The sequence below is a fragment of the Drosophila persimilis genome, unplaced genomic scaffold (genome assembly GCF_003286085.1).
Source record: "Drosophila persimilis strain 14011-0111.01,24,50 unplaced genomic scaffold, DperRS2 tig00000000-arrow-pilon, whole genome shotgun sequence".
Lineage (NCBI taxonomy): Eukaryota > Metazoa > Arthropoda > Insecta > Diptera > Drosophilidae > Drosophila > Drosophila persimilis.
The window spans coordinates 12,826,181-12,847,808 of NW_020825288.1; the positions used below are offsets into that span (position 1 = coordinate 12,826,181).

General features: G+C 45.0%; 3 protein-coding genes across 8 annotated transcripts; 2 read left to right on the forward strand and 1 right to left on the reverse strand.

Annotated features, from left to right (window-relative positions):
- Window positions 1-685: 685 nt before the first annotated feature.
- LOC6587336 (AP-1 complex subunit sigma-2) lies at window positions 686-4,569 on the reverse strand. 6 transcript variants are annotated; one of them, XR_003409309.1, is made up of 6 exons: window positions 4,490-4,569; window positions 4,087-4,265; window positions 3,909-4,017; window positions 3,707-3,844; window positions 3,099-3,298; window positions 686-903 (listed from the first exon to the last, which is right to left on the reverse strand). XR_003409309.1 is itself a non-coding variant. In XM_002013442.2 (5 exons), the coding sequence occupies exons 1-5, from the start codon at window positions 4,490-4,492 to the stop codon at window positions 859-861; spliced, it is 474 nt and encodes a 157-aa protein (XP_002013478.1). In that variant the 5' UTR covers window positions 4,493-4,569; the 3' UTR covers window positions 686-858. The 6 variants fall into 6 exon arrangements, 5 of the variants coding, with proteins under 5 accessions (XP_002013478.1, XP_026850042.1, XP_026850031.1 ...); XM_002013442.2 differs by lacking the exon at window positions 3,099-3,298; XM_026994241.1 differs by lacking the exons at window positions 686-903; window positions 3,099-3,298 and adding an exon at window positions 1,435-2,667.
- A 684-nt stretch (window positions 4,570-5,253) lies between these two features.
- LOC6587338 (bifunctional glutamate/proline--tRNA ligase) lies at window positions 5,254-11,842 on the forward strand. Its single transcript, XM_002013443.2, has 6 exons — window positions 5,254-5,341; window positions 5,510-6,442; window positions 6,504-6,675; window positions 6,744-7,806; window positions 8,667-10,544; window positions 10,612-11,842. The coding sequence occupies exons 1-6, from the start codon at window positions 5,299-5,301 to the stop codon at window positions 11,698-11,700; spliced, it is 5,178 nt and encodes a 1,725-aa protein (XP_002013479.1). The 5' UTR covers window positions 5,254-5,298; the 3' UTR covers window positions 11,701-11,842.
- A 4,457-nt stretch (window positions 11,843-16,299) lies between these two features.
- On the forward strand, window positions 16,300-21,424 carry LOC6587305 (putative fatty acyl-CoA reductase CG5065). Its single transcript, XM_002013444.2, has 6 exons — window positions 16,300-16,393; window positions 18,040-18,292; window positions 19,688-20,082; window positions 20,254-20,363; window positions 20,441-20,897; window positions 20,952-21,424. Exons 2-6 carry the CDS (start codon window positions 18,071-18,073, stop codon window positions 21,367-21,369), a joined length of 1,602 nt encoding a protein of 533 aa, XP_002013480.1. The 5' UTR covers window positions 16,300-16,393; window positions 18,040-18,070; the 3' UTR covers window positions 21,370-21,424.
- The last annotated feature ends 204 nt before the right edge of the window (window positions 21,425-21,628 follow it).

Here is a 21,628-nt window from a genome sequence, read left to right on the forward strand (position 1 = left end):
TTCTATTCAGAGAAAACATGTACCTCCATATAAAATGTAATCCATTGTATTATAACTATCTATTATTCAGGTCGTCGCCTGAAATTTTATTTTCACAGGTACAAATGACTGAAATATAGCTGCTGTTAAAACTGTCATCCGTGTAAGCTATTATTGGGTAATAAAAAATAATAACAATAATATTTTGGATGACAACGTTTACTAATACTTCTGTTACCTTTCCTATTATGTACCCTGGGATAGGAATCACCTCTACTGAATCCAATTCTAATGTTAAGTGTCTCTCCCGCTTCCCGCTCTCACCGCCTCGTGTGCTGAGAGAGAGAGAGAGAGAGAATACAAATGTAATCAACAATTTGTTGGCTGCTGCCGGTGCTGCCAACATGTTAGAGGTTGGCTCCAACCCCACTCCCACCACCCCCAAGAGTGTGGCCATATTGCTGCGGGGGAAAAAAACCAAACTCAGGGAAACAGTTACACTCGATACTTTTATTTGATTATTTACTTTTGGATATATATGTAGTTGGTATATGGGATGTGGTATATTTTGTATAGGGTGTCTTTTCATCAGATTTATCTTATATATCTAGAGTTGAGCACACCGTCGATTATTCCTTTTATTTCGCTTTGCTTTGCGTTGCTTATCCTTTAAGTTGTCCTTTAAAAGAATGAATGTGTGTGTGTGTTTTTATTGGGGTAGGGGTGTAAAATGTACTTTTGCAAATTGTATTTGCCAAGCGATATAGGGAGTATAATCTATAAAAAACTGACGGACTTTTAAGTTTAGGTTTGAATACATATACACGCATACATTTTAAGGCAAAATAAGTACTGTTATATTTTGATGGACCTGCCAACTTATCCCAGGCCATGATCATCGAAGAAACTCTGCGGGGTCTCATCCTGTAAAAGGGAGAAGGCTTTACTTCAGTTTTGGCTTTGGTTCGGTTTTTGCTGAAGCGGGGAGATGTACTAAGAAATCATATCATAAAAGCATCGATACTGTTGGCTAGCCCACAAAAATATGCTATAAAAGAAAGATTAAGAACTAAAACAACAGGACGACACCAAAAGGGTGCACTAAGCCTAGACATAGAGAGAATATTAGAGTGAAACAGAGAGAGTGGAGAACAGTGGAGAGTCAAGGTCAGAGAGCAGTCAGTATGACACAACAGCAACAACATCAATTCAATCAAAAGGAATACTCAAAAAATGACATACGATACATATAAAATAATATACTAAAGACTCTGGATCGGCAGCTCAAAGTTCTTACCATTATCCATTCATCATAATAGACATAGTGGTATACGAGTACTTTTATCTTTTGGAAAAATACTTTTGTTTTTTATTTTAAGTTTTACAAAAACACAGAAAATTTGGCTAAAACGTACAACACACATACATAAACAGATACCATATATTGTAGATATATATATTGTATATAGACTATAGTTTATTCAGTTAGCACTAAAGGATGAATATTACATTCTTTTTATTTAATTTCTTTGTTTCAATTATATATTTTTCATGTTCCACATTAAAGCTTACTTTTTTCTATGGTAAAAATAGTATTGCATATATCCCCTCTCTAATATTTAATTATTGCCCATTTGATGACTGATTTGGAATGATCTTTCATGTATATATAGTAGACGAGGAATATTAATTCAATTGCTGGATTGAGTTTAATGATCGATCGGTAGGTAACCTTGGATGGCTGGCTCTACGTGAGTTTTGAGGTGTTTTGCATGAACTTTTTGCCTGTCTGTAGGATCTACATATGTATATGCATGTGTGCGTGTGTGTGTGTGTATATATTCTTATCGATAAAATCAACCAATAGATGTGTAGGAACCGTATGCCAATGTATTTGCCATGGGAATAACTATCATTTATATGTACTTGGTTTTGTTTTTCTCTGTGGGTTTTTATTGCTTTGGAGCCTCCCTTGCTGCCTCCCTCTTCTTTTGCTTCAGGGTTTCAGTGCTGTACAACAGCCCCAACTCACACACACATATACACATACACATCGAGGAGCAATGGTGGGCAAGTGTCAAAAGAGTGCTGTGTGCATGTGTGTGTTCAGAGGATTGCTGTTCGTGTGTGCTTTCGTGTGGGTTGTGTTTGTTTGTTTAAATATCAACTACATGGATTCTACGGAATTTGTCTTTTAGAGTAGTCCAATATCTCTTAAAGTGCCCTCAACGGCTTCGTCCTGGAGTACACAGAATAGAGAGAACAATAAGAACGAGAAGAGTAGATGGAAGAAATAGTAGTAGCAGTAGTATGTAGTTTCAGTGGTAGTATCAGATGTGTACTGTGAGTGGTGGTATATGTTGTTTGTTTTTTTTTCCGATTTTCACGGCACATTTGTGAGTGAGCAAGTGGTGGGTGGGCGATGCAAGAGAACTCGGAACATCACAGCGCAGGGATTTTGGCCAGAGAGGGGAAAGAAGCGTTGCATATGTTGCACACATATATGTATATATACAGCTCGACTGATCTGACCTAGACACTCCACTACACAACCCTTTTGGGGGTGGGGCTCCCTGTGGCAGGGGCTCTACGACAAAGTACATATTTTACATAGAGAGATTACACTTGTTTTCTTTTTTTTTGGGTATGGTATGGGGTTTTCATCTAGTTCAGATACTCATTGAAGTCCTGCGATTGTTGTTGGTTTGTTGGTTGGTTGGTGGTGGTGTTACATCGATTTATGCAGTGGCGGGTAGGGAAAGCGTTAATAATAACAAGAGAAAGGGTATAATGGTTACACACTTATATGGCTTATATGTATACAAAAATTATTGGATGTACGGTATGTCTAGTTAGTATAGGAAACTGTCAAACTACCAAAGATCATGCAAAACAATCCAAACTACAACGTTAGAGTTATGATATTCTTATAGCTAACAAAAACACAAAATTGACTACAGATCAATCCGGTAATCCGCTAATCGGTAGGTAGGTAGGTAAATGGCAATCAATTGTGGACGGAACTACGTTGGCTTTTAGGTTGTACGTACAATGTACAATGTTTAGCGATATCTATGGCAAGTTCAATACTGTATAAATAACTCTTGAAAAATTCTCACAATTCGTTTCGTTTTCGGCGGAGGGCAAGTCTGTGGCACGCAACTGAGGCATGCAATCAATTTTCGAGGCGTTTACAACTTGTGTGTGCTTTACAATATCTTCAATGTTTAGGATCTAGTTATTAACAAAAATGAACAACACACACAGACGGAATCGTATCTTAGGACTATTGCAGCGAGTAAAAGAACTCTTCTTGCTTCTTGCGATTGTTGGTTAGATTTGGTTTTTGTGTACAGACGTGTTTTAAGATATTAGTTTCGATTGCACAAATTAGAGAAACAAAAGAAACAAAAGTAAGTAATAGTAAATAAGAAGACAGAGAGATAGAGAACCATGATATGCATATATGAGGTAATATAATGATTCGGTTCGGGGTTGCAACAGGCTTTTAGGAAATGAATGGCATTTAAAGGCATTTATAGTAAATATAGATGGAAACAAACACTAACAAGATAACGAAACTAAAAACCAGCGAATCGATAAATATGTAAAACAATTAACAATATCCGGCATATATATAGTATAAAGATATACATATATACATATGTATATATAGATTCGACACAACCGCTAGGCATTACAGATCATATGTCTCGGGTGTACTGACCTCTTGTAGCAGATCCTGTGAGGCAATCGCTTTAAGTACATTCTTCTTCGATGTCTCCTGGATCTCGCCGCCAATTAGCAGCTCATCGAGAATGAAATACGCCTTCTCGAAGTTGAATATGATGTCCAGCTCGCAAACCTATGAGAAAATCAACCAAATTGTAGTGCTTCTTTGATGGCAGGTGTCTAAAAATGGCACTTACGCTGCCAAAGTACTTATCCAGCAGCTCCACGTAGCGATGGATGATCTCTAGGGTCAGCAACTCATTGTCGTTCTGCTCGATGGCGCAACAGAAGTACAAGCTGGCATATCTTTACAAAAAATAAAAATAGAAGGATCAGTCAGAGATGCCTTTGGAGAAGGGAATCCCATTGTCGCACCTCTTGTATACGATTTTGCAGTCCTTCCACTCCAGGAACGAGCACATCTTGGGCTTGCGGGCCAGTATCGTGGTCACTAACTCGCGGGTGATCTTCTTTTTCACCTTATCTGGATAGGCCATGTACCACTTCTGCAGCCGTAGCTTGCCCTGCCGACTGAACAGCAGCATGAAAAGCATCTACAGCGAAGGGGAGTAGGATTATCATCGATTTGCTACAGCAGTCATTAATTTTTTAAATACTTTAAGCCACAATTTTTCCCACTGACACAGTCATCAGGCACACACACACACACGCTGAGCCACAAATGAGCCAACATCAGCACCAGAAACACAACACGAAAACCAAAGATTTCTCTTTCAAATCCTTTATGTACTGTACGCTATATTTCTATTAACCTTACCATTCTTTGGGGCTAGGCCTTTTTGTGTTTATATTTGCGGCCACTTTTCTCTTAAAATTTAACAGGAAAATAGTATTTTTTCATGCACACTGTGTACCTGGCGTTATCAATATACCGTCTGACCCGCAGAAATATACCGTAAATATACCGATAAGAAAACGAACTTAGTCCACTTAAGCCCCCTTTATTTAAACAGTTTAACGACTTGAGGTAAATGGCGAAAAATATTACTGATTGTAAGTTCTTCTTGTAGATGCATTCCATATATCCTATGAACTAAATAAAACTATGCTCAAACAATTCAATTTTCATTATTTTAGAATTTTGGTGGAATATTTAAATACCTCCTTGTCTACAATGGGCTAATCATTCTCCGTCCAGGATTATAGCTCGATTTTGATTTTCCTAGCTATCTAAGACTTTCATACCTGAACATATAAATTTATCCGATTAGGGAATTCATTTTCCATATAACTGATTAATTTTAAGGACTCTTTTTAATGAATTTAGTCTAAAAATAAGGTTTTAGAAAAACAGGTCAGACAATTTTAATATTCCGTTGAATATTTCTGGCTTACTACCCAAGTAGTTTTGTCCCAATGGTGAATAAATTCTCTACAAGATTTTAAGTACTCCCATATATTGAATTTGGGCTAAAACAAGATTATAAATATATATAAATCAGCCCTGGGTCTAGTTGCCACTTGCAATATTGTCCATCCCTATTGTGTGTACGTTAGCAGCTGGCCGTACTCGTGCCGTTTTTAAGCCGTGGAATTTCATCAATCGAATTTAATTTGCAAGCGAATATGTCAATAAAGCTCAAAGCAAACATCAACAATCCGCCTATAAGTAAGTTTTTTCGAAGCCGTATCGAGTATCACAAACAACCTCTGTGCCCTTTGTGAGGTTATATCGGAACGCACCGCAAAGTCTATTTATGTACAAAATTATCACCGATTCGTGGGGTTATTGCATCAGTTTTTCTATGATTCGATATTAATTTGCGAACATCCGCAGGTGGGCTGGCAACGGCGCATCTTATCAGCGCAACGGTGCCAGTGGAGATAGTCTGGAGCAAGGAGGAGACCTCGCTGCAGTTCCCGGACAACCGCCTGCTGGTGTGCCACTCCAACAACGATGTGCTGCGCGCCCTGGCCCGTGCCGCTCCCGACTACAAGCTGTATGGCGAGACGGCTATCGAGCGGACACAGATCGACCATTGGCTGTCCTTTTCGCTAACATGCGAGGACGACATCTCGTGGGCCATGTCCTTCCTGGACAAGTCGATAGCGCCGGTCACTTATCTGGTGGCCAACAAGCTGACCATCGCCGACTTTGCCCTCTTCAACGAGATGCACTCGCGCTATGAGTTCCTCGCCTCCCAGGGCATCCCCCAGCATGTCCAGCGCTGGTATGACCTGATCACTGCCCAGCCTCTGATCCAGAAGGTGCTGCAGTCGCTGCCGGAGGAGGCCCGCTCCTCGGCCAAGCGGGTGAAGCGCAGTCCTAATGCCTCCAAGGAGCAGACGCCTGCCAAGGGCGGAGAGCGCAAGCAGGAGGGCAAATTTGTGGATCTTCCCGGCGCCGAGATGGGCAAGGTTATTGTCCGCTTTCCCCCAGAGGCTTCGGGCTACCTGCACATCGGACACGCCAAGGCGGCGTTACTCAATCAGTACTACGCCCTGGCCTTCCAGGGCACACTCATCATGCGCTTCGACGACACCAATCCGGCCAAGGAGACGGTCGAGTTTGAGAATGTCATTCTTGGCGACTTGGAGCTGCTCCAGATCAAGCCGGATGTCTTCACGCACACCTCCAACTACTTCGATCTGATGCTGGACTACTGCGTCCAATTGCTGAAGGAGAGCAAGGCATATGTGGACGACACACCGCCGGAGCAGATGAAGCTGGAGCGCGAACAGCGCGTGGAGTCGGCCAATCGCTCCAACTGTAAGTGGAGGAATCGACTATCCCTTGAAGGCTAGTAATCCTTTGTATCGCCCGATAACAGCTGTAGAGAAGAATCTGTCGTTGTGGCAGGAGATGGTCAATGGCTCGGAGGCCGGACAGAAGTGTTGCGTGCGGGCCAAGATCGACATGTCCTCGCCGAACGGCTGCATGCGTGATCCCACCATCTATCGCTGCAAGAACGAACCGCATCCACGGACAGGCACCAAATACAAGTGGGTATCCTCCTTAAGGATCTTCCCTAGAATCGCACTTACCTCCTTCGGTACCTTCTCTCTTGCAGGGTCTATCCAACATATGACTTTGCCTGCCCCATAGTCGATGCCATCGAGAATGTTACCCACACGCTGCGCACCATGGAGTACCACGATCGCGATGACCAGTTTTATTGGTTCATCGATGCGCTGAAGCTGCGCAAGCCGTACATCTGGGAATACAGTCGCTTGAACATGACCAACACGGTGCTGTCGAAGCGCAAGCTCACGTGGTTCGTGGACTCTGGATTGGTGGACGGCTGGGATGATCCTCGCTTCCCCACAGTGCGTGGAATTCTCCGGCGCGGCCTGACCGTCGAGGGCCTCAGGGAGTTCATCATTGCCCAGGGCAGCAGCAAGTCCGTGGTGTTCATGAATTGGGATAAGATCTGGGCGTTCAACAAGAAGCTGATCGATCCCATTGCTCCCCGTTACACGGCCCTCGAGCAGGAGAAGCGTGTGATTGTGAATGTGGCGGGGGCCAAGGTGGAGCAGATCCAAGTGCCTGTCCATCCCAAGGATGAAGCGCTGGGTAAAAAGACTGTGACCCTTGGCCCACGTATCTACATCGATTACGTGGATGCCGAAGCCCTGAAGGAGGGCGAGAATGCCACCTTCATCAACTGGGGAAATCTGCTAATCAAGAAAGTCCACAAGGATGGCTCCGGCATCATCACGTCCGTGGATGCCGCTCTCAATTTGGAAAACAAGGACTTCAAGAAGACCCTCAAGCTGACGTGGTTGGCGGTGGAATCTGACCCCGCTGCCTATCCACCCACCTTCTGTGTCTATTTCGACAACATCATCAGCAAGGCTGTCCTGGGCAAGGACGAGGACTTCAAGCAGTATATTGGACACAAGACACGCGACGAGGTCGCCATGCTGGGTGATCCCGAGCTGAAAAAGTGCAAAAAGGGCGACATCATCCAGCTGCAGCGTCGTGGCTTCTTCAAGGTGGACAATGCCTATGCTCCGCCCAGCCCCTACTCGAATGTCCCCTCGCCCATCATCCTGTTCTCCATTCCCGATGGCCATACCAAGGATGTGCCCAGTTCTGGCCTGAAGGTCAATGCTGCGGATGCCAAGACAACGGTGAGTACTGCACATAGGGGTAGAATCAGAGATATTTCTTTCTAGGGGGAATTTGTGTTCTTTCGTATAATTGGAATTGTATGCCCATACTTAAGAGTGTTCTGCAATAGAATTATTTTCCCGGCCAGTGGTCTGTCTGTCTTATAATAAGATCTAAAAATTTCTGTAAAAGATGGGCCCTTCTCTTCGATTGGCAGGATAGGAGTAGTATATTTTATACTTGCTGCTTCCCATAGCAACCCATAGATAGTTTTCAGAACAGTTCTTTATTTGGAAGTACGTATTTATGGTTGTCTACCTTAATTTCATACTGAATTTTATCGAATGACATTTGATTGGGGAGTTCTTGGAACGATCGCTTTATAGCCCCATATGATTAGACTTTCAAATGTGCATAAACCCAAGTAAGGATGATCTTCAAAGTGATTTACTTTATCTAACTTGACTGTTGGCTGTATCCTAAAGTAAATATTGGAAATAAATTATGATCCATTGTCTGTTTCTCAAAACACGCAAAAGATTGTCTTAGGTTTAAAATGTTTCCCATTGCATCTAATCCATTCCTGTGTTAGAGTATTCAAAGAGCGACCTGCTCTACCTGTCACTCTTCCTATGCCTTTTGCGATCTCTCTCCCTCTGTTTCTCTCTCTATCTCCAATTTACTCTCCACTTATGTGCCGCCCTCTGTCGGAGTAAACAGGTATCTGCGATCGCCACGAGCAGCCGTACGCGTCGAAAGAAGAAGCATGGTGGCCAAGAAAGAGCCTCATTAATGCATTCCATTCCGGCTTGCTGACGTACCCAAAATACAAAACAAACTTGTGAAAGGTGAAACCTAAAGACAATTCTTTACCTTACAGAAAAAGACATCCTCTCCTGCTGCCCCTGCATCCGCTGGAGCCTCAAACGACAAGGCTGCGGAACTGGACAAACTGATTGGCCAACAAGGCGATTTGGTGCGTGAACTGAAGACCAAGAAGGCCGCCAAGGAGCAAGTCGATGCTGAGGTGAAAAAGCTGCTCGGCCTGAAGGCGGACTACAAGGCAGCCACTGGCAAGGACTGGAAACCAGGCCAAACACCTACCCCAGCCTCCACTACTGCTCCCACGGCCAATGCCAACGACGCGGGATCCGTCAACGCCAGCATAGTCAAGCAGGGAGAACTTGTGCGCGACCTCAAGGGCAAAAAGGCGGCCAAGCCAGAGGTTGAGGCTGCTGTCAAGGTGCTTCTAGAGCTGAAAGCTCAGTACAAATCCCTAACCGGACAGGACTGGAAACCAGGCACTGTAGCACCCGCTCCAGCACCAGCTAAAGCTGCTGCTGCTGCTCCAACTGGCAGCGATTCGGTGGGGACCATCCTAGCCCAGATCACGTCCCAAGGCGACAAAGTACGAGAGCTGAAAACAGCCAAAGCCGATAAGGCCACTATCGACGCAGCCGTGAAGACGCTGCTCGGCCTGAAGGCAGACTACAAGGCAGCCACTGGCACCGACTGGAAGCCAGGCATCACAGCCCCAGCTCCAGCCCCGGCGGCGGTCAAAGTCAAACTGGAAAAGTTCCCGGAGCCGGCTCCCCCTGCAGCAGTGGGCCCATTGCTGACGAAGATCGCACAGCAGGGCGACAAGATTCGCGATCTAAAGGCAGCCAAGACGGAGAAGTCACTGGTGGAACCAGAAGTCAAGCTGCTGCTGGCCCTTAAGGCGGATTACAAGTCGCTGACGGGACAAGACTGGAAACCAGGCACTGTGGCACCAGCTGCAGCTACCACTCCAGTGGCTACACTCGACCTAACGGGAGGAGACTCTGCGAACGACATTGCCGCCGTTTCCACGAAGATCCAGGCTCAGGGCGACAAGATACGCCAACTAAAGTCGGCGAAGGCAGGGAAGGCCGCCATTGAACCCGAAGTGCAGACCCTGCTGACACTCAAAGGAGAATACAAGAGGCTGAGCGGCAAGGATTGGACTCCTGACGCCAAGGCAGAGCCCGCAGTCGTGAAAAAGGAAGCCAGTCCCACGGCGATGGCATCCCCAGCCAAGGATCAGCTAACACTGGAAATCAATGCCCAGGGTGAAAAGGTGAGAGCGGTGAAGGGAGGCAAGGCATCCAAGGAGGTGGTGGAGGCGGAAGTGGCCAAGCTGCTGGCTCTGAAGGCCAAGTACAAGGAAGTCACCGGCACGGACTTCCCCGTGGCCGGACGTGGAGGCGCTAGCGGCGGTGGGGCTACGAAAAAGGCGCCCAAGGAGCCGCAACCGAAGTCGGCCAAGCCTGTCAAGAAGGAACCAGCGGCGGATGCATCTGGTGGTGCCAAGAAGCAGACACGCTTGGGCCTGGAGGCCACCAAGGAGGAGAATCTGCCCGATTGGTACTCGCAGGTGATCACCAAGGGCGAGATGATCGAGTACTACGATGTGTCTGGATGCTACATCCTGCGCCACTGGTCCTTTGCCATCTGGAAGTTCATCAAGCAGTGGTTCGATGCCGAGATCACGCGCATGGGCGTCAAGGAGTGCTACTTCCCCATCTTCGTGTCGAAGGCGGTACTCGAGAAGGAGAAGACGCACATTGCGGACTTTGCCCCCGAAGTGGCATGGGTCACGAAATCTGGCGACTCGGACTTGGCCGAACCCATTGCCGTGCGTCCCACCTCCGAGACAGTGATGTATCCCGCCTACGCCAAGTGGATACAGTCCTACAGAGATCTGCCCATCCGCCTCAATCAGTGGAACAATGTTGTGGTAAGTGGGATGACACCTACCTATAGTAGAAAGCCCCCTAATCTTGAATCTCTTGTCTCTCTTGTAGCGTTGGGAATTCAAGCATCCGCAGCCATTCCTCCGTACCCGCGAGTTCCTCTGGCAGGAGGGGCACACGGCGTTTGCCAGCCAGGAGGAGGCCGTCAAGGAGGTGCTGGACATTCTCGATCTGTATGCTCTGGTCTACACGCATCTGCTGGCCATACCCGTGGTGAAGGGCCGCAAGACCGAGAAGGAGAAGTTTGCGGGCGGCGACTACACCACCACCGTAGAGGCCTTCATATCTGCTTCGGGCCGTGCCATCCAGGGCGCCACCAGCCATCATCTGGGGCAGAACTTCTCCAAGATGTTCGAGATCGTCTACGAGGACCCGGAAACGCAGCAAAAGAAGTATGTCTTCCAGAACTCCTGGGGCATCACTACCCGCACCATCGGTGTGATGATCATGGTGCATGCTGATAACCAGGGCCTTGTGCTGCCTCCCAATGTGGCCTGCATCCAGGCGATCGTTGTGCCCTGCGGCATTACCGTCAACACCAAAGACGAGGAGCGTGCTCAGCTGCTGGATGCCTGCAAGAAGCTCGAACAGACACTGGTCGGTGCAGGAGTGCGCTGCGAGGGCGACTACCGCGACAACTACTCGCCCGGGTGGAAGTTCAACCACTGGGAGCTGAAGGGAGTGCCGTTGCGCCTCGAGGTGGGTCCCAAGGACCTGAAGGCCCAGCAGCTGGTGGCCGTTCGTCGCGACACCGGCGAGAAGATCACCCTGCCCCTGGCCGATGTGGAGAAGAAGATCTCCGCTCTCCTCGAGACCATCCACGGAAGCATGCTGGCCAAGGCACAGGCGGATCTTACAAGCCACACGAAGACCGTCAAGAGCTGGACGGACTTTTGCGTCTTTCTCGAGCAGAAGAACATCCTGCTGGCGCCCTTCTGTGGCGAGACACCCTGCGAGGACAATATCAAGGCGGACAGTGCCCGGGACGAGGAGGCCGAGCCCGGTGCTCCCTCTATGGGTGCCAAATCCCTGTGCATACCCTTCGACCAGCCAGCCCCCATTGCGGCCAGCGACTTGTGCATCCATCCCGGCTGCACCAACAAGCCCAAGTTCTACACGCTCTTTGGTCGCAGCTATTAAACACCACCGGTCGAGCCTCCATAATTCTATAACTAAATTCGATATTCCCGACCGATGAACCGATATGTACTCTTATCTTGCAAGGACCTTAATATTCATTTAATCGATTAAATCTTTAAACAAATTTTACTTTTAAAGAGAATATTTTTTGAATGTACACTTTTGAGGCTAGAAAATGCCAGGGAGAAACGCAACCAGCTGTACGAGGCGCGATGCTGCATGACGCCCGTTCCAGTAGACTCTCAGTAGAGCTTTTCCTCTATTCTATATAAGTATTTTAGTCCAGGCTTACCTTTTGTTTTTGAGCTCGGTTCCATTTACTTACATAACCTTGAACTCCTGGCACACATGTAACCACCAGTATTCCCAGCCCATCTGATGTATGAGGCGCACCTAATGTAAATTGCCAGTTTTCCATGGAGTTTGTCAAACTATTTAGCTGAGAACGACCCCCGATGAACCTGCCTTGCAAGGCCGGAACGCGCCGAACCGCTAACTGGAAACCCAAATTAAATGTCACTTATCCCCCGGATACCTTGTGGGATTGGGATTCCATCTATATAAAAAACATAAATTATTTATGGGGAACACTTGGCTGAAATACTTTGCTTTTTAAAAAGGTATCAATCTCATCGCAGGCCAATTAAAAGTATATATTTTATTTAATTGTTTGTAGCGTATGTACCCTGTAATCAACGGCTTAGATGGGGTATATGGGTAGATCGAAGGCAACTCTTGGAGTAAGTTCTACCACACTTTACAATAAACTTTTATTTGATTTCTTGTATCATTAAATAACCACTAAATATAAGATACAGAAACCCTATAAACTCTTGCCGGATATTCCAGATACATATATCGTTTCATAAGACAAAGGGTATCCCACCACCAATTAGCAACTTAAAGAGTCGTTCGACATGCTGCCCCTTCCGTAAGACACCGCCTGCTCCAGCAGCAGCATGTAAATAAACTGAAAATCTTTCATCGACAGCCAACCATGGGATGCCTTTTGGATACAGTTTCCTACTGCACATAACCTCTGTAACATAAGATCTGTAACAAGATTTATAGAAATGGCAAAACAGAGGAGATTCAGGAATCGCCCTCTCCAATCCAATTGTTGGTGTCGATTCGTTGAGGGCCTCTACAATTATAGAAAGACATTGTCATTAATGATAAATAAAATAATTGTGACACTTGCAGCTGGAGCAGGGCCAGCCAGAGAGGGGAACCCAGCGGCATCCAGAAGGGGGACCACAGCGAGAAGCGGTTTAGGAATTGCCTGGAGCTGTTGCAGCTAATTAAATGCATATTTTTTACTTGTACGTCAGTAGACAAAGCTGTCGACTTGTTTTGAATGGAAAATATAGGAATGGAAAAAATGGAATGGAATTTTACATACATCTACGGCTATCTATGCCTATCTACGGCCGAGCCCACGCTACGGACCGGTCTCCGGATCAAAACCCCCCGACACACAGACACAGACCCGACCTGGACAATATTGCGTAGTGATATGCGTAAACATCAACACGACAGAACAAATGGCAACTGCATAAGCGACCAAACTGCGAAAAGCAAACACATACAGTGCGTTTCGCGATTGCAACACATAGTTGTCAGGGCTCCTTGGAAGCAATGGTAATGAGAATTTCAAGAGTTCCCTCAAGAGTAGATCTATTCAGTAGATCCATGGTTCACACAATACTTAGAATTTGGATAGTTCTCCGGAGAGGAAACCTCCTAAAGATCTGTGAGTGCAATGTCCAACAGATTTTAGAATAGTTAGATGTTCTCTCCTCTCTCAGCGCCTTATAGCGCTGATCCGCCCTGTTTGTATATGCAGTATCTGAAAAGAATTCTGTTTCCATAGCCTGGTCTGTTGACTCGGGTCAAACCTTAATGTGTTCTACTTAGCTGTTAATCGATTGGCGAATACATAATAAATATTTACCCGCAACAGAAGCTAAAAGAATTTTTGCAATTATGTTTGATTTATGGGGTAATTCACTTGATCCCGATTTAGCAAAGAGGCTTGTTTTATAGAGGCCGTAACTCTCAGAAATCCATTTCGGCCAGTCGGGAGACTCTAACTTCAGCGTTTGATCCAGCCCCCCAGCTCCAAGCAATCAATTGCACAGAAAATTGCATAATATAATGAATTCCGAGTTGAATGTAAAGGCAACCAGTTTATAATTGCATGATTACTCATCGGTTCATGGTGAGAGGAGGAGTGGCAGTGGAGAGTCAAATTACAGCCGCAAAAGAATCATCATTTGTAGGAGTCTTTTGGAGTGCCGCATCATTAGAATTTAGTACACAGAATTTAAAATGGAACTTGAGGAAAGCTTGAAATAAATCAGAGATTAGAAGGGCAAGAGAAAGAAGAGCTAGAGCATAGGAACGGATTCACAGATGACTCATGAAAGAACCCGGAAAAGCCCAGACAGAAACAAGTCTGGAATCTTTTTAGCTTCTTTTTGTGCCACCCAAGGGAATCCCAAATTAAATGAACATGTCTCCTCTGGTGTACACAGAGAACACCCTGAAGAAATCTAACACTTTAAATGGAATCTTGGTGGAATATAGATAGAGAAAAATCCGAAGCAATCCGGTAAGCGTGCCAAAGAAGACCTTCGCAAGGGGTCGTTGCTCGAAACTCCATCTTTTCCGCATCATCCAAACGCCACCCAAAATAGAATATGGGAGGAGGAAGTTCCCTTTCAGCAGCAATTTGCGGGCCAGTGCCAAGTAATAGTTCCCTCCGATCTGACGTCTACAGAATCAATTAGAGTGGAACCACGAATTGGGATCCAGGGGTCCAGTGGCCGACCGAAAGCTGTTGTTTGGTTTTGTTCGGAGCTGCCAAAACAAATTATGTCATCAAAGGAAAGGGAAATGAAACTGAAACTGAAACTGAACCTGTGACTGGGATGGACTGGGAAGCTGCTCTTGATTTTGGTTGCTGTTGATTATGATGATGTTGTTGATGAGCCAGAGAAGCCTGTTATTAACCGCAATGCCCTTAGAGCCCGAAACGAAAAGGAAAACGTAACGGACACGTTGCTGAATCAGAAGATGATTCAAGGTCGTCATCGCGGCAGCGTGACCATTATACGTTGGATCGCTGGAGTTTTTTTTCTGTATAGTCAGTCGGGTCGGGGAGTGGCGGCCCGAAGATTGTGAAATCCCAGGCGATCCTGCGGCCTGATTGCATGCGACAGCCTGCCTGCCATCTCCCGTCCATTACCACAGCTGTAACTCTGCCGCTTGTACCCCTCATTCCGGGTGAGTAACTAACCAACCAGACGGGTCAGCTTTATGCCTGGCTATTATCGACTTGCAGCCGTGGATCAGGTTCCCAAAGCAAACAAGTAGGAGCACTGTGCTGCAGTATTGCGACTAACAGATGACTCTTGTGGGGCTTTCTTTTTTGGTGAATATTTGTTGACTACAGCAGCATTGCTACGGCAATGTCTGTTGTAATTATTTGTAGATATTAAAAGTATTCACAATCAGATAACCTAAATAGTACATAATTTCAAAGGCATATCTTTATTCTTGTGGAGTTCATTGTACTTTGAGATTGTGGCAATAACTTATACCACATTTGGTCACTGTTGTATCTATTGGACAATTAGAAAGGTTTTGAAATGTCTGCATCGAAGTTCAGTTGAAAAATATACATATTTATTTTTGTTTGTAATCAATTCCCGTCCCTATCTCAACATAAATACACCTTAACTTGCGATCCTTCGTTTCAGAATATATAAGAGATTATTGCAGCCCGTGGCATACCTCCGCTCTGACCAACATACCCCAATGTCCTACTAGTAAAGGGTATACATATCTTTTCTGCATCCAAAAATTGCATGAATGCATCCAAATCTGTGTTTATATTGTTTAATGTATGGGTTGCACCTCTAAACACACATATGCATGTATATATGTACATCTGTCGTGCTAAATGCAACTGTTTCGTTTCCATGGATGACATGCAGTTTTTTAGGGCCACCGCATAAAAGAGTCTCTCCATCAAGTGGCTGGCCTTGGTTTGGTCCGACTTCGTCTCTTGAGTCTGTCCTTTTTTTCCACATCTTCTTGGTGGTGGGGGGTGGGGGCGTTTTGGGGAATTTCTGTTTTGGGATCTTTCTCGGACGTAGGGTTGCCAGGTTGCCAGCAGCATTGCCCTTGCCCAGAGCGCGACACCGAGACTGCTTTTAGTGTTTAAGTGCCGTTTAATTGGTTGCAATTTAAGTGTAATAATCGGGCCGGTACTCGTACTCTTACTGCCCGTACTGGCCGAGTTTCGTCTGTTCTTTAGGTTTTATGGGCCTGGTCTCTCTGTTGGAGGGCAAGATCATCTTACGGTGTTTTCGGCACACTCTACCCGGAAAAACAGCCGAAAGACACCTGCCTGAACAGAGGGGCTCCACTGCTGCTGACATTCGTATCTGTGTTAACTGTTAAAGCTATCGACTGTATGGGTGTATGTGCATTGGCGTTGGCGTTGGCTGAGACGCTGACGGCGCGAGCGGTCGAGTTTCCTTTGAGCCGAGTATAACTTCGAGCCAATTGCCCGCTTCCCATTCAGTTGCCGCTGAGTACTCAACAGATTCAATTCGCGATACGGAAACCTCTCTACGGAAATCCAAGCCGAGTCGTACCGAACCGAAAGTCCAAACCCTTGGAAGTGAGTTTTCGTAAGGGCGCTAATCGCTACTGCCAATCCTCCTCCTCCATCGAGTGTGTGTGAGTGTGTGTGTGTGTGTTTGGCTTTACAATTTACAAACAACAAAATCAACAAAAAATACATAAAACAATTCAAAGAAACACAACTGTGCAATGTCTAAATTTGCGTGCCACACATGAGTGGCAGTTACGTGAACAGAAAATCCATTTCGGGAGGCGTCGTGTGACATGATCATTGTCTACATCTCCACAGTCGTATGTTTGTGTGTTTGTGTGTGTGTGTGTGTGTGGCAACAACTTTAGACAATAGTAAATTTATGGATGGAAATGAATGCAATGCCCCCAGAAGGGAGGCAGGAACCACAGTGACCGAATGCAAAGTTTGTGCCTTAAGTCTTTTGTTTGCTCTGCAAAAAAGTGGGGAGATGTGTGTGAAAATGCAAAGGAAATCCCGGTGTTTTATCTATGAATCAAATATACTACGGAATAATACTTACTTGAATAGAATATATTTCCTCTATTGCAGAATCTGACCTACTTTTTTGAATGATTTATGCAAATGGAAATCGCAATATATTATCATATATTTTTCGAAAAAGATAAACTTTTTCTGTAGATTTTCCTTCCAAGATTTATTTGATTTTACAATGCGTTTGCTTTGCAATTTCTACATAAGTGCAAAAAAATGCAGTGGCTACTTTTGTAAGCTGTATACAAATATATTTTCGTATGATTACACAACCTATTGCCTTATTAAGACACATTGAAAAGTAATTGCGAAAGACAGGAAATACATTATTGAGTATAGCGAGATCCCCATGGAGTTTCCTTTCTTAAAAATATATCGAATCCCCATTGAGTTTCCTTCATTTTTAATAAGATCAAAATCCCCATGGAGATACCTTCCTTCTACACAAATTAAAACTCCCCGTGGAGTTGGAAACTCATGGGAATACCTCCAATTAAAGAAATACTTGCATAATTTCTGCATTTGTTTATTCAAGATATATAAACACTTCCTGCATAAAAAATAACATTACAACGGCTATAAAACGAGAGTGAAAAGCAGACGCATTTAATGCATTTTAAAGACACAGAAAAGAGTAAACTCTGACCCAAATGGCTAATTGCTCGCCTCCGCGCCCACACTTGGATTGCTTAAGATCTTAATGCAAACTAAAAGAAATAAACAAACAGACTCGACACTTTACCAAAAAAGAAAATACTACCTATTATGATTATTGTTAACAAACAAACAGGGGCACCGACAAATGGATGGACCGCTAACAGGTCTTTAAAGCTATGGCTGTATTTACCAACAGTCTAAACAGATGATACGAGCATCCAAGAGGTGCGAGGGCAAATAGAGACTACGAACCCGGGGTTCGTACAAAAATCCCAATTGGCCACGCCAATTACATTCAGTTGGTCAACATACACTCTTGGCTGTTGGCCATTGACCATTTGACGTGTTTCTGCCACTGCTACTGCTACCGATCCGATCGTATTTCATCAGCGTCGGTGACATTGAAATAGAATATGTCGCCGGAGTAGGTTAGACAAACAAAACGGCCAACCACTCGAGCGGGGGCAAGTCGATCTTGAAACTTGTAATGTCAACTCATAGCAAACTTCCTTTGGTCACAGATCATCCGGAATCCATAGCGATCACGTAGCCATGGAAATACTGCGAAGCAATGCCGGTAGCGGCGAGTCGGAGATTGCCAAGTTCTATGCCAACAAAACGATCCTCATCACTGGAGCCACCGGATTTATGGGTAAAGTTCTGGTGGAGAAGCTCCTGCGCAGCTGTGGGGATCTGAATGTCATCTATCTGCTGATCCGCACCAAGAAGGGTCTGGATCCCAGCGTACGGAAGGAGCAATACTTCAAGTGTGTGGTAAGGCCCCTAATCCTAATCGCAATCCCCATCGTATCCATTATTAAGTGTTGTTAATTGTATTATTTATGGCTCGTAAATAACTGCTAATCAAAGGCACTCTCTTATTAGCGGCTTTTGCAAGAGAATCACTTGTGCTATGAGTAATTATTGTACGTAGAGCCCTACAAATTCTTCTTCCGGCTGAGTGACTTCAACTACTTAGATGTATCATACGTACTCGTACAACATGTAATTCCCACTAATAAGGAACTATAATAATATTAATCTGTGGGCGGCATTCCTTCCCATATCGATACGAGCACTAACCGCAAATGAAGACTTTTATTTTCCGGGGGAAATTTCAGCCATTTATTTACAAATAATTACCGGTATCACGATTGAAATTTAACGAGGCAAAAGCAATAATTAACAATGGTAATGTAATTACATGAAAAACTCATGTTATTGACTCTTTCTTGGCATATTTTATGTGGTTAATTGTAAAGTCTATTCCTCCAAAAATTTGTGGAGAAGGTGAAAACTTATCTGAGCTAGTAATTCATTGAGTATTTGGTATGTATTCCTTCGAATACTGCATTTCTTTAAAAGTGATATTTTTTTATAATATTACAGCATGTTTAATCTTTCTTATTGATACAATAATCACCGGGTGGCAACTGAATTGTTGTAGCTTCAGTTTTATAGTCCTATTATTATAGATGATACATAATTATACGAATATCCCACCCTATACCATAGCTTATCCCATCCATCCACCGACCTTGTGCCTTACCATTGCCATAATTTCCTCTTTAAACTGCTTTACAGCTACAAACGTACTCGTATAATGGGTTTTTTGGGCTGCAAAGCAGTTGAAAGAGGAAAATATTACATGAAGTTATAAAAAATAAGTTCTATATAATTATGTGCCATAACTGTAACCACCGCAGCTGAACTAATATTTCGTTTGCCCTCCATTTGAGGGAAAACTTCGACGAAACGCCGACTCCCCCAAAGTGTTATTACCAAATTATCGCAGCACTTGAAATACACAGAAATACTTGGTGCCAACAAAGCGACCGACTCATAGACATTTAAAGGTACAGAGACAGAGACAGCGACATAGCCATAGCCACATCCATGGCGTTTATAAGTCAAGGTGATCATTATTGCTTGAAAAAATCCGAAATTACAATGACTTTTAATTGCTGTTACGCCGGGCCGGCGCTTCAACCGCCGACATGGTCCATTAGACCATGATTCTAAGCAGTCGGACAGTTGCCCAAAACCAGCTAAGAGACCCAACTGCAAACTCCACATTGCAATTCCAACGCCATGACACTTAATTAATGTCTGAGGGTCTGCTTCCCCTCTACCAATACGAGTACATGTGCATGTTTTTAATCATTGCAGAGTTTTAGCAAGCTGCTGGAGAAGAATCCCGACATCGTGGACAAGGTGCGCGTGGTAAAGGGCGATCTGCTCGAGCCGGACCTTGGCCTGAGCGCCAATGACATCAACACACTCGCCTCCAATGTGGAGATTGTGTTCCACTGTGCGGCCAATGTGCGCTTCGACCAGCCGCTGCGGCCCATGGTGATGATGAATGTGGTCGGCACCCTGAAGGTGCTGCGTCTGGCCGAAAAGATGAGCAATCTGCAGTCACTGGTGCATGTGTCCACCTCGTACTGTCAGTGCAACGAGAGTGTGCTGGAGGAGCGCGCCTATCCAGCGCCACAGAATCCCTTCTCCATCATTGAAATGGTGGAAACAATGGATGATGCTGCTCTGGCGGAAATAACACCCAAGTAAGTAGCAGCTCTGCTGTAACAGAACGAAGGACTATCCAGTATGGAACTGATTGAAAAGAAAAATAATTGCAAAATAATATGCATTTCCTCCTGCAAGGATTGCAATCGAACTGCTCTGTCTGCCTGCCATTTTATGAACAAATTGCCTCGATTTACTTTGCTTTCTAGATTACTAAATGGCTTGCCCAACACGTACGCTTACAGCAAGGCACTGTCCGAAGATCTAATTTGCAGATACAACACCAAACTGCCCATTATCATCACACGGCCCTCCATTGGTACGTTTCCAGATGATCAGCCAGTCTGCCTCTGTTAATTGCTTTATTAAATTGTGCATGCTCCATTGCCTTTGCAGTAACGGCGGCCATTAGCGAACCACTGCCAGGATGGATTGAGGGCGTTACCGGACCCACTGGCCTGATGATTGGTGCCGCCCGAGGTGTGATACGATCGATGCACTGCAATCCGCTGTACTCCTCCACAGTGATACCTGTAGACAAGGCCATCAACGGGTTGATCTTGTGCGGCTATCAGCGCGCTAAGGCTAGCAGCCAGGAGAAGGCGCCCAGCAAACGAAACGAGGTGCAGTTCTGCAACCTATGCATCTCCAAAAAGGCCCTGACGTCGTGGGGCGACAGCATTGAGACGGGTCGTCGCTTCTTCTACGAGACTCCGCTAAGCTTCTCCCTGTGGTATCCCGGAGGATCCATCAAGAAGAACTATTACCATCACCTGTTCTGCGTGATATTCTTTCACTATCTTCCTGCCTATTTTATTGACTTTTTGATGCTGATCTCTGGCCAGAAGCCCTTGTAAGTTACTGACTCCATAAATCCACTATCATTTCAAGCATTACCTTTTTGCAGCTTGGTGAATGTGCAGCGGAAGGTGTCGATGGGCCTGAAGCTACTGCAGTACTACACAACGAAAGACTGGGAATTTCAGAACGAGAAATTCCAGGAGATGAGCAGCCAGCTGAATGCTATAGACGAGGAAATGTTCGACACCTCTGTGGGCCAGCTCAATTGGGAGACCTACATCAGCACCTACATCATGGGCATGCGCACCTACATTCTAAGAGAGAGCCCGTCCACTCTCCCGTATGCCCGCAAAGTGTTGCGGCGCCTCTACATCCTGGACTGTGTCAGCAAGGTGCTGTTCTTCACCCTCACATTCTGGTTCTTATGGACACATATGGACGGTTTCGTGGAGAGTGGTGACGCCTTCATACGGTCATCACTTAGCAGTATCTACCATGAGCGGAACAACACAATACACGCATAAGCTTCTTTCTAATAATGTAAATCAAATATAGACCCCAAGATTTTCTTTATTTTAAGTGTATATAAAATTGTTGTATTACTCAATATTTGAATTCTAGCTAGGGAGCTGGTTCTTTTGTGAACAGAACTAAAGTTTTTCAACACCATTTAATATTTCGAGTTCGAACTAGTACCGGTTCTGGTGTATATGAAGTTTTTCGTGGTGTAATGGAAACGTGTAAAAAAAAAACGGAGACGACTACAGTGAAACAGGCATATAT

What these genes read in the sequence shown, in the direction of transcription:
- LOC6587336 (XM_002013442.2), bottom strand. An exon ending in TGGATAAGTACTTTGGCAGC is followed by an intron (nt 3,845 to 3,908) that starts GTAAGTGCCATT and finishes ATTTTCTCATAG; the next exon opens with GTTTGCGAGCTGGACATCAT. An exon ending in CACAGGATCTGCTACAAGAG is followed by an intron (nt 904 to 3,706) that starts GTCAGTACACCC and finishes TCCCTTTTACAG; the next exon opens with GATGAGACCCCGCAGAGTTT.
- LOC6587338 (XM_002013443.2), top strand. Translation starts at nt 5,299, where the DNA reads ATGTCAATAAAGCTCAAAGCAAACATCAACAATCCGCCTATAA. An exon ending in GTCGGCCAATCGCTCCAACT is followed by an intron (nt 6,443 to 6,503) that starts GTAAGTGGAGGA and finishes GCCCGATAACAG; the next exon opens with CTGTAGAGAAGAATCTGTCG. An exon ending in CTGCGGATGCCAAGACAACG is followed by an intron (nt 7,807 to 8,666) that starts GTGAGTACTGCA and finishes TTTACCTTACAG; the next exon opens with AAAAAGACATCCTCTCCTGC.
- LOC6587305 (XM_002013444.2), top strand. Translation starts at nt 18,071, where the DNA reads ATGGAAATACTGCGAAGCAATGCCGGTAGCGGCGAGTCGGAGATTGCC. An exon ending in CTGGCGGAAATAACACCCAA is followed by an intron (nt 20,083 to 20,253) that starts GTAAGTAGCAGC and finishes TTTGCTTTCTAG; the next exon opens with ATTACTAAATGGCTTGCCCA. An exon ending in CATCACACGGCCCTCCATTG is followed by an intron (nt 20,364 to 20,440) that starts GTACGTTTCCAG and finishes TTGCCTTTGCAG; the next exon opens with TAACGGCGGCCATTAGCGAA.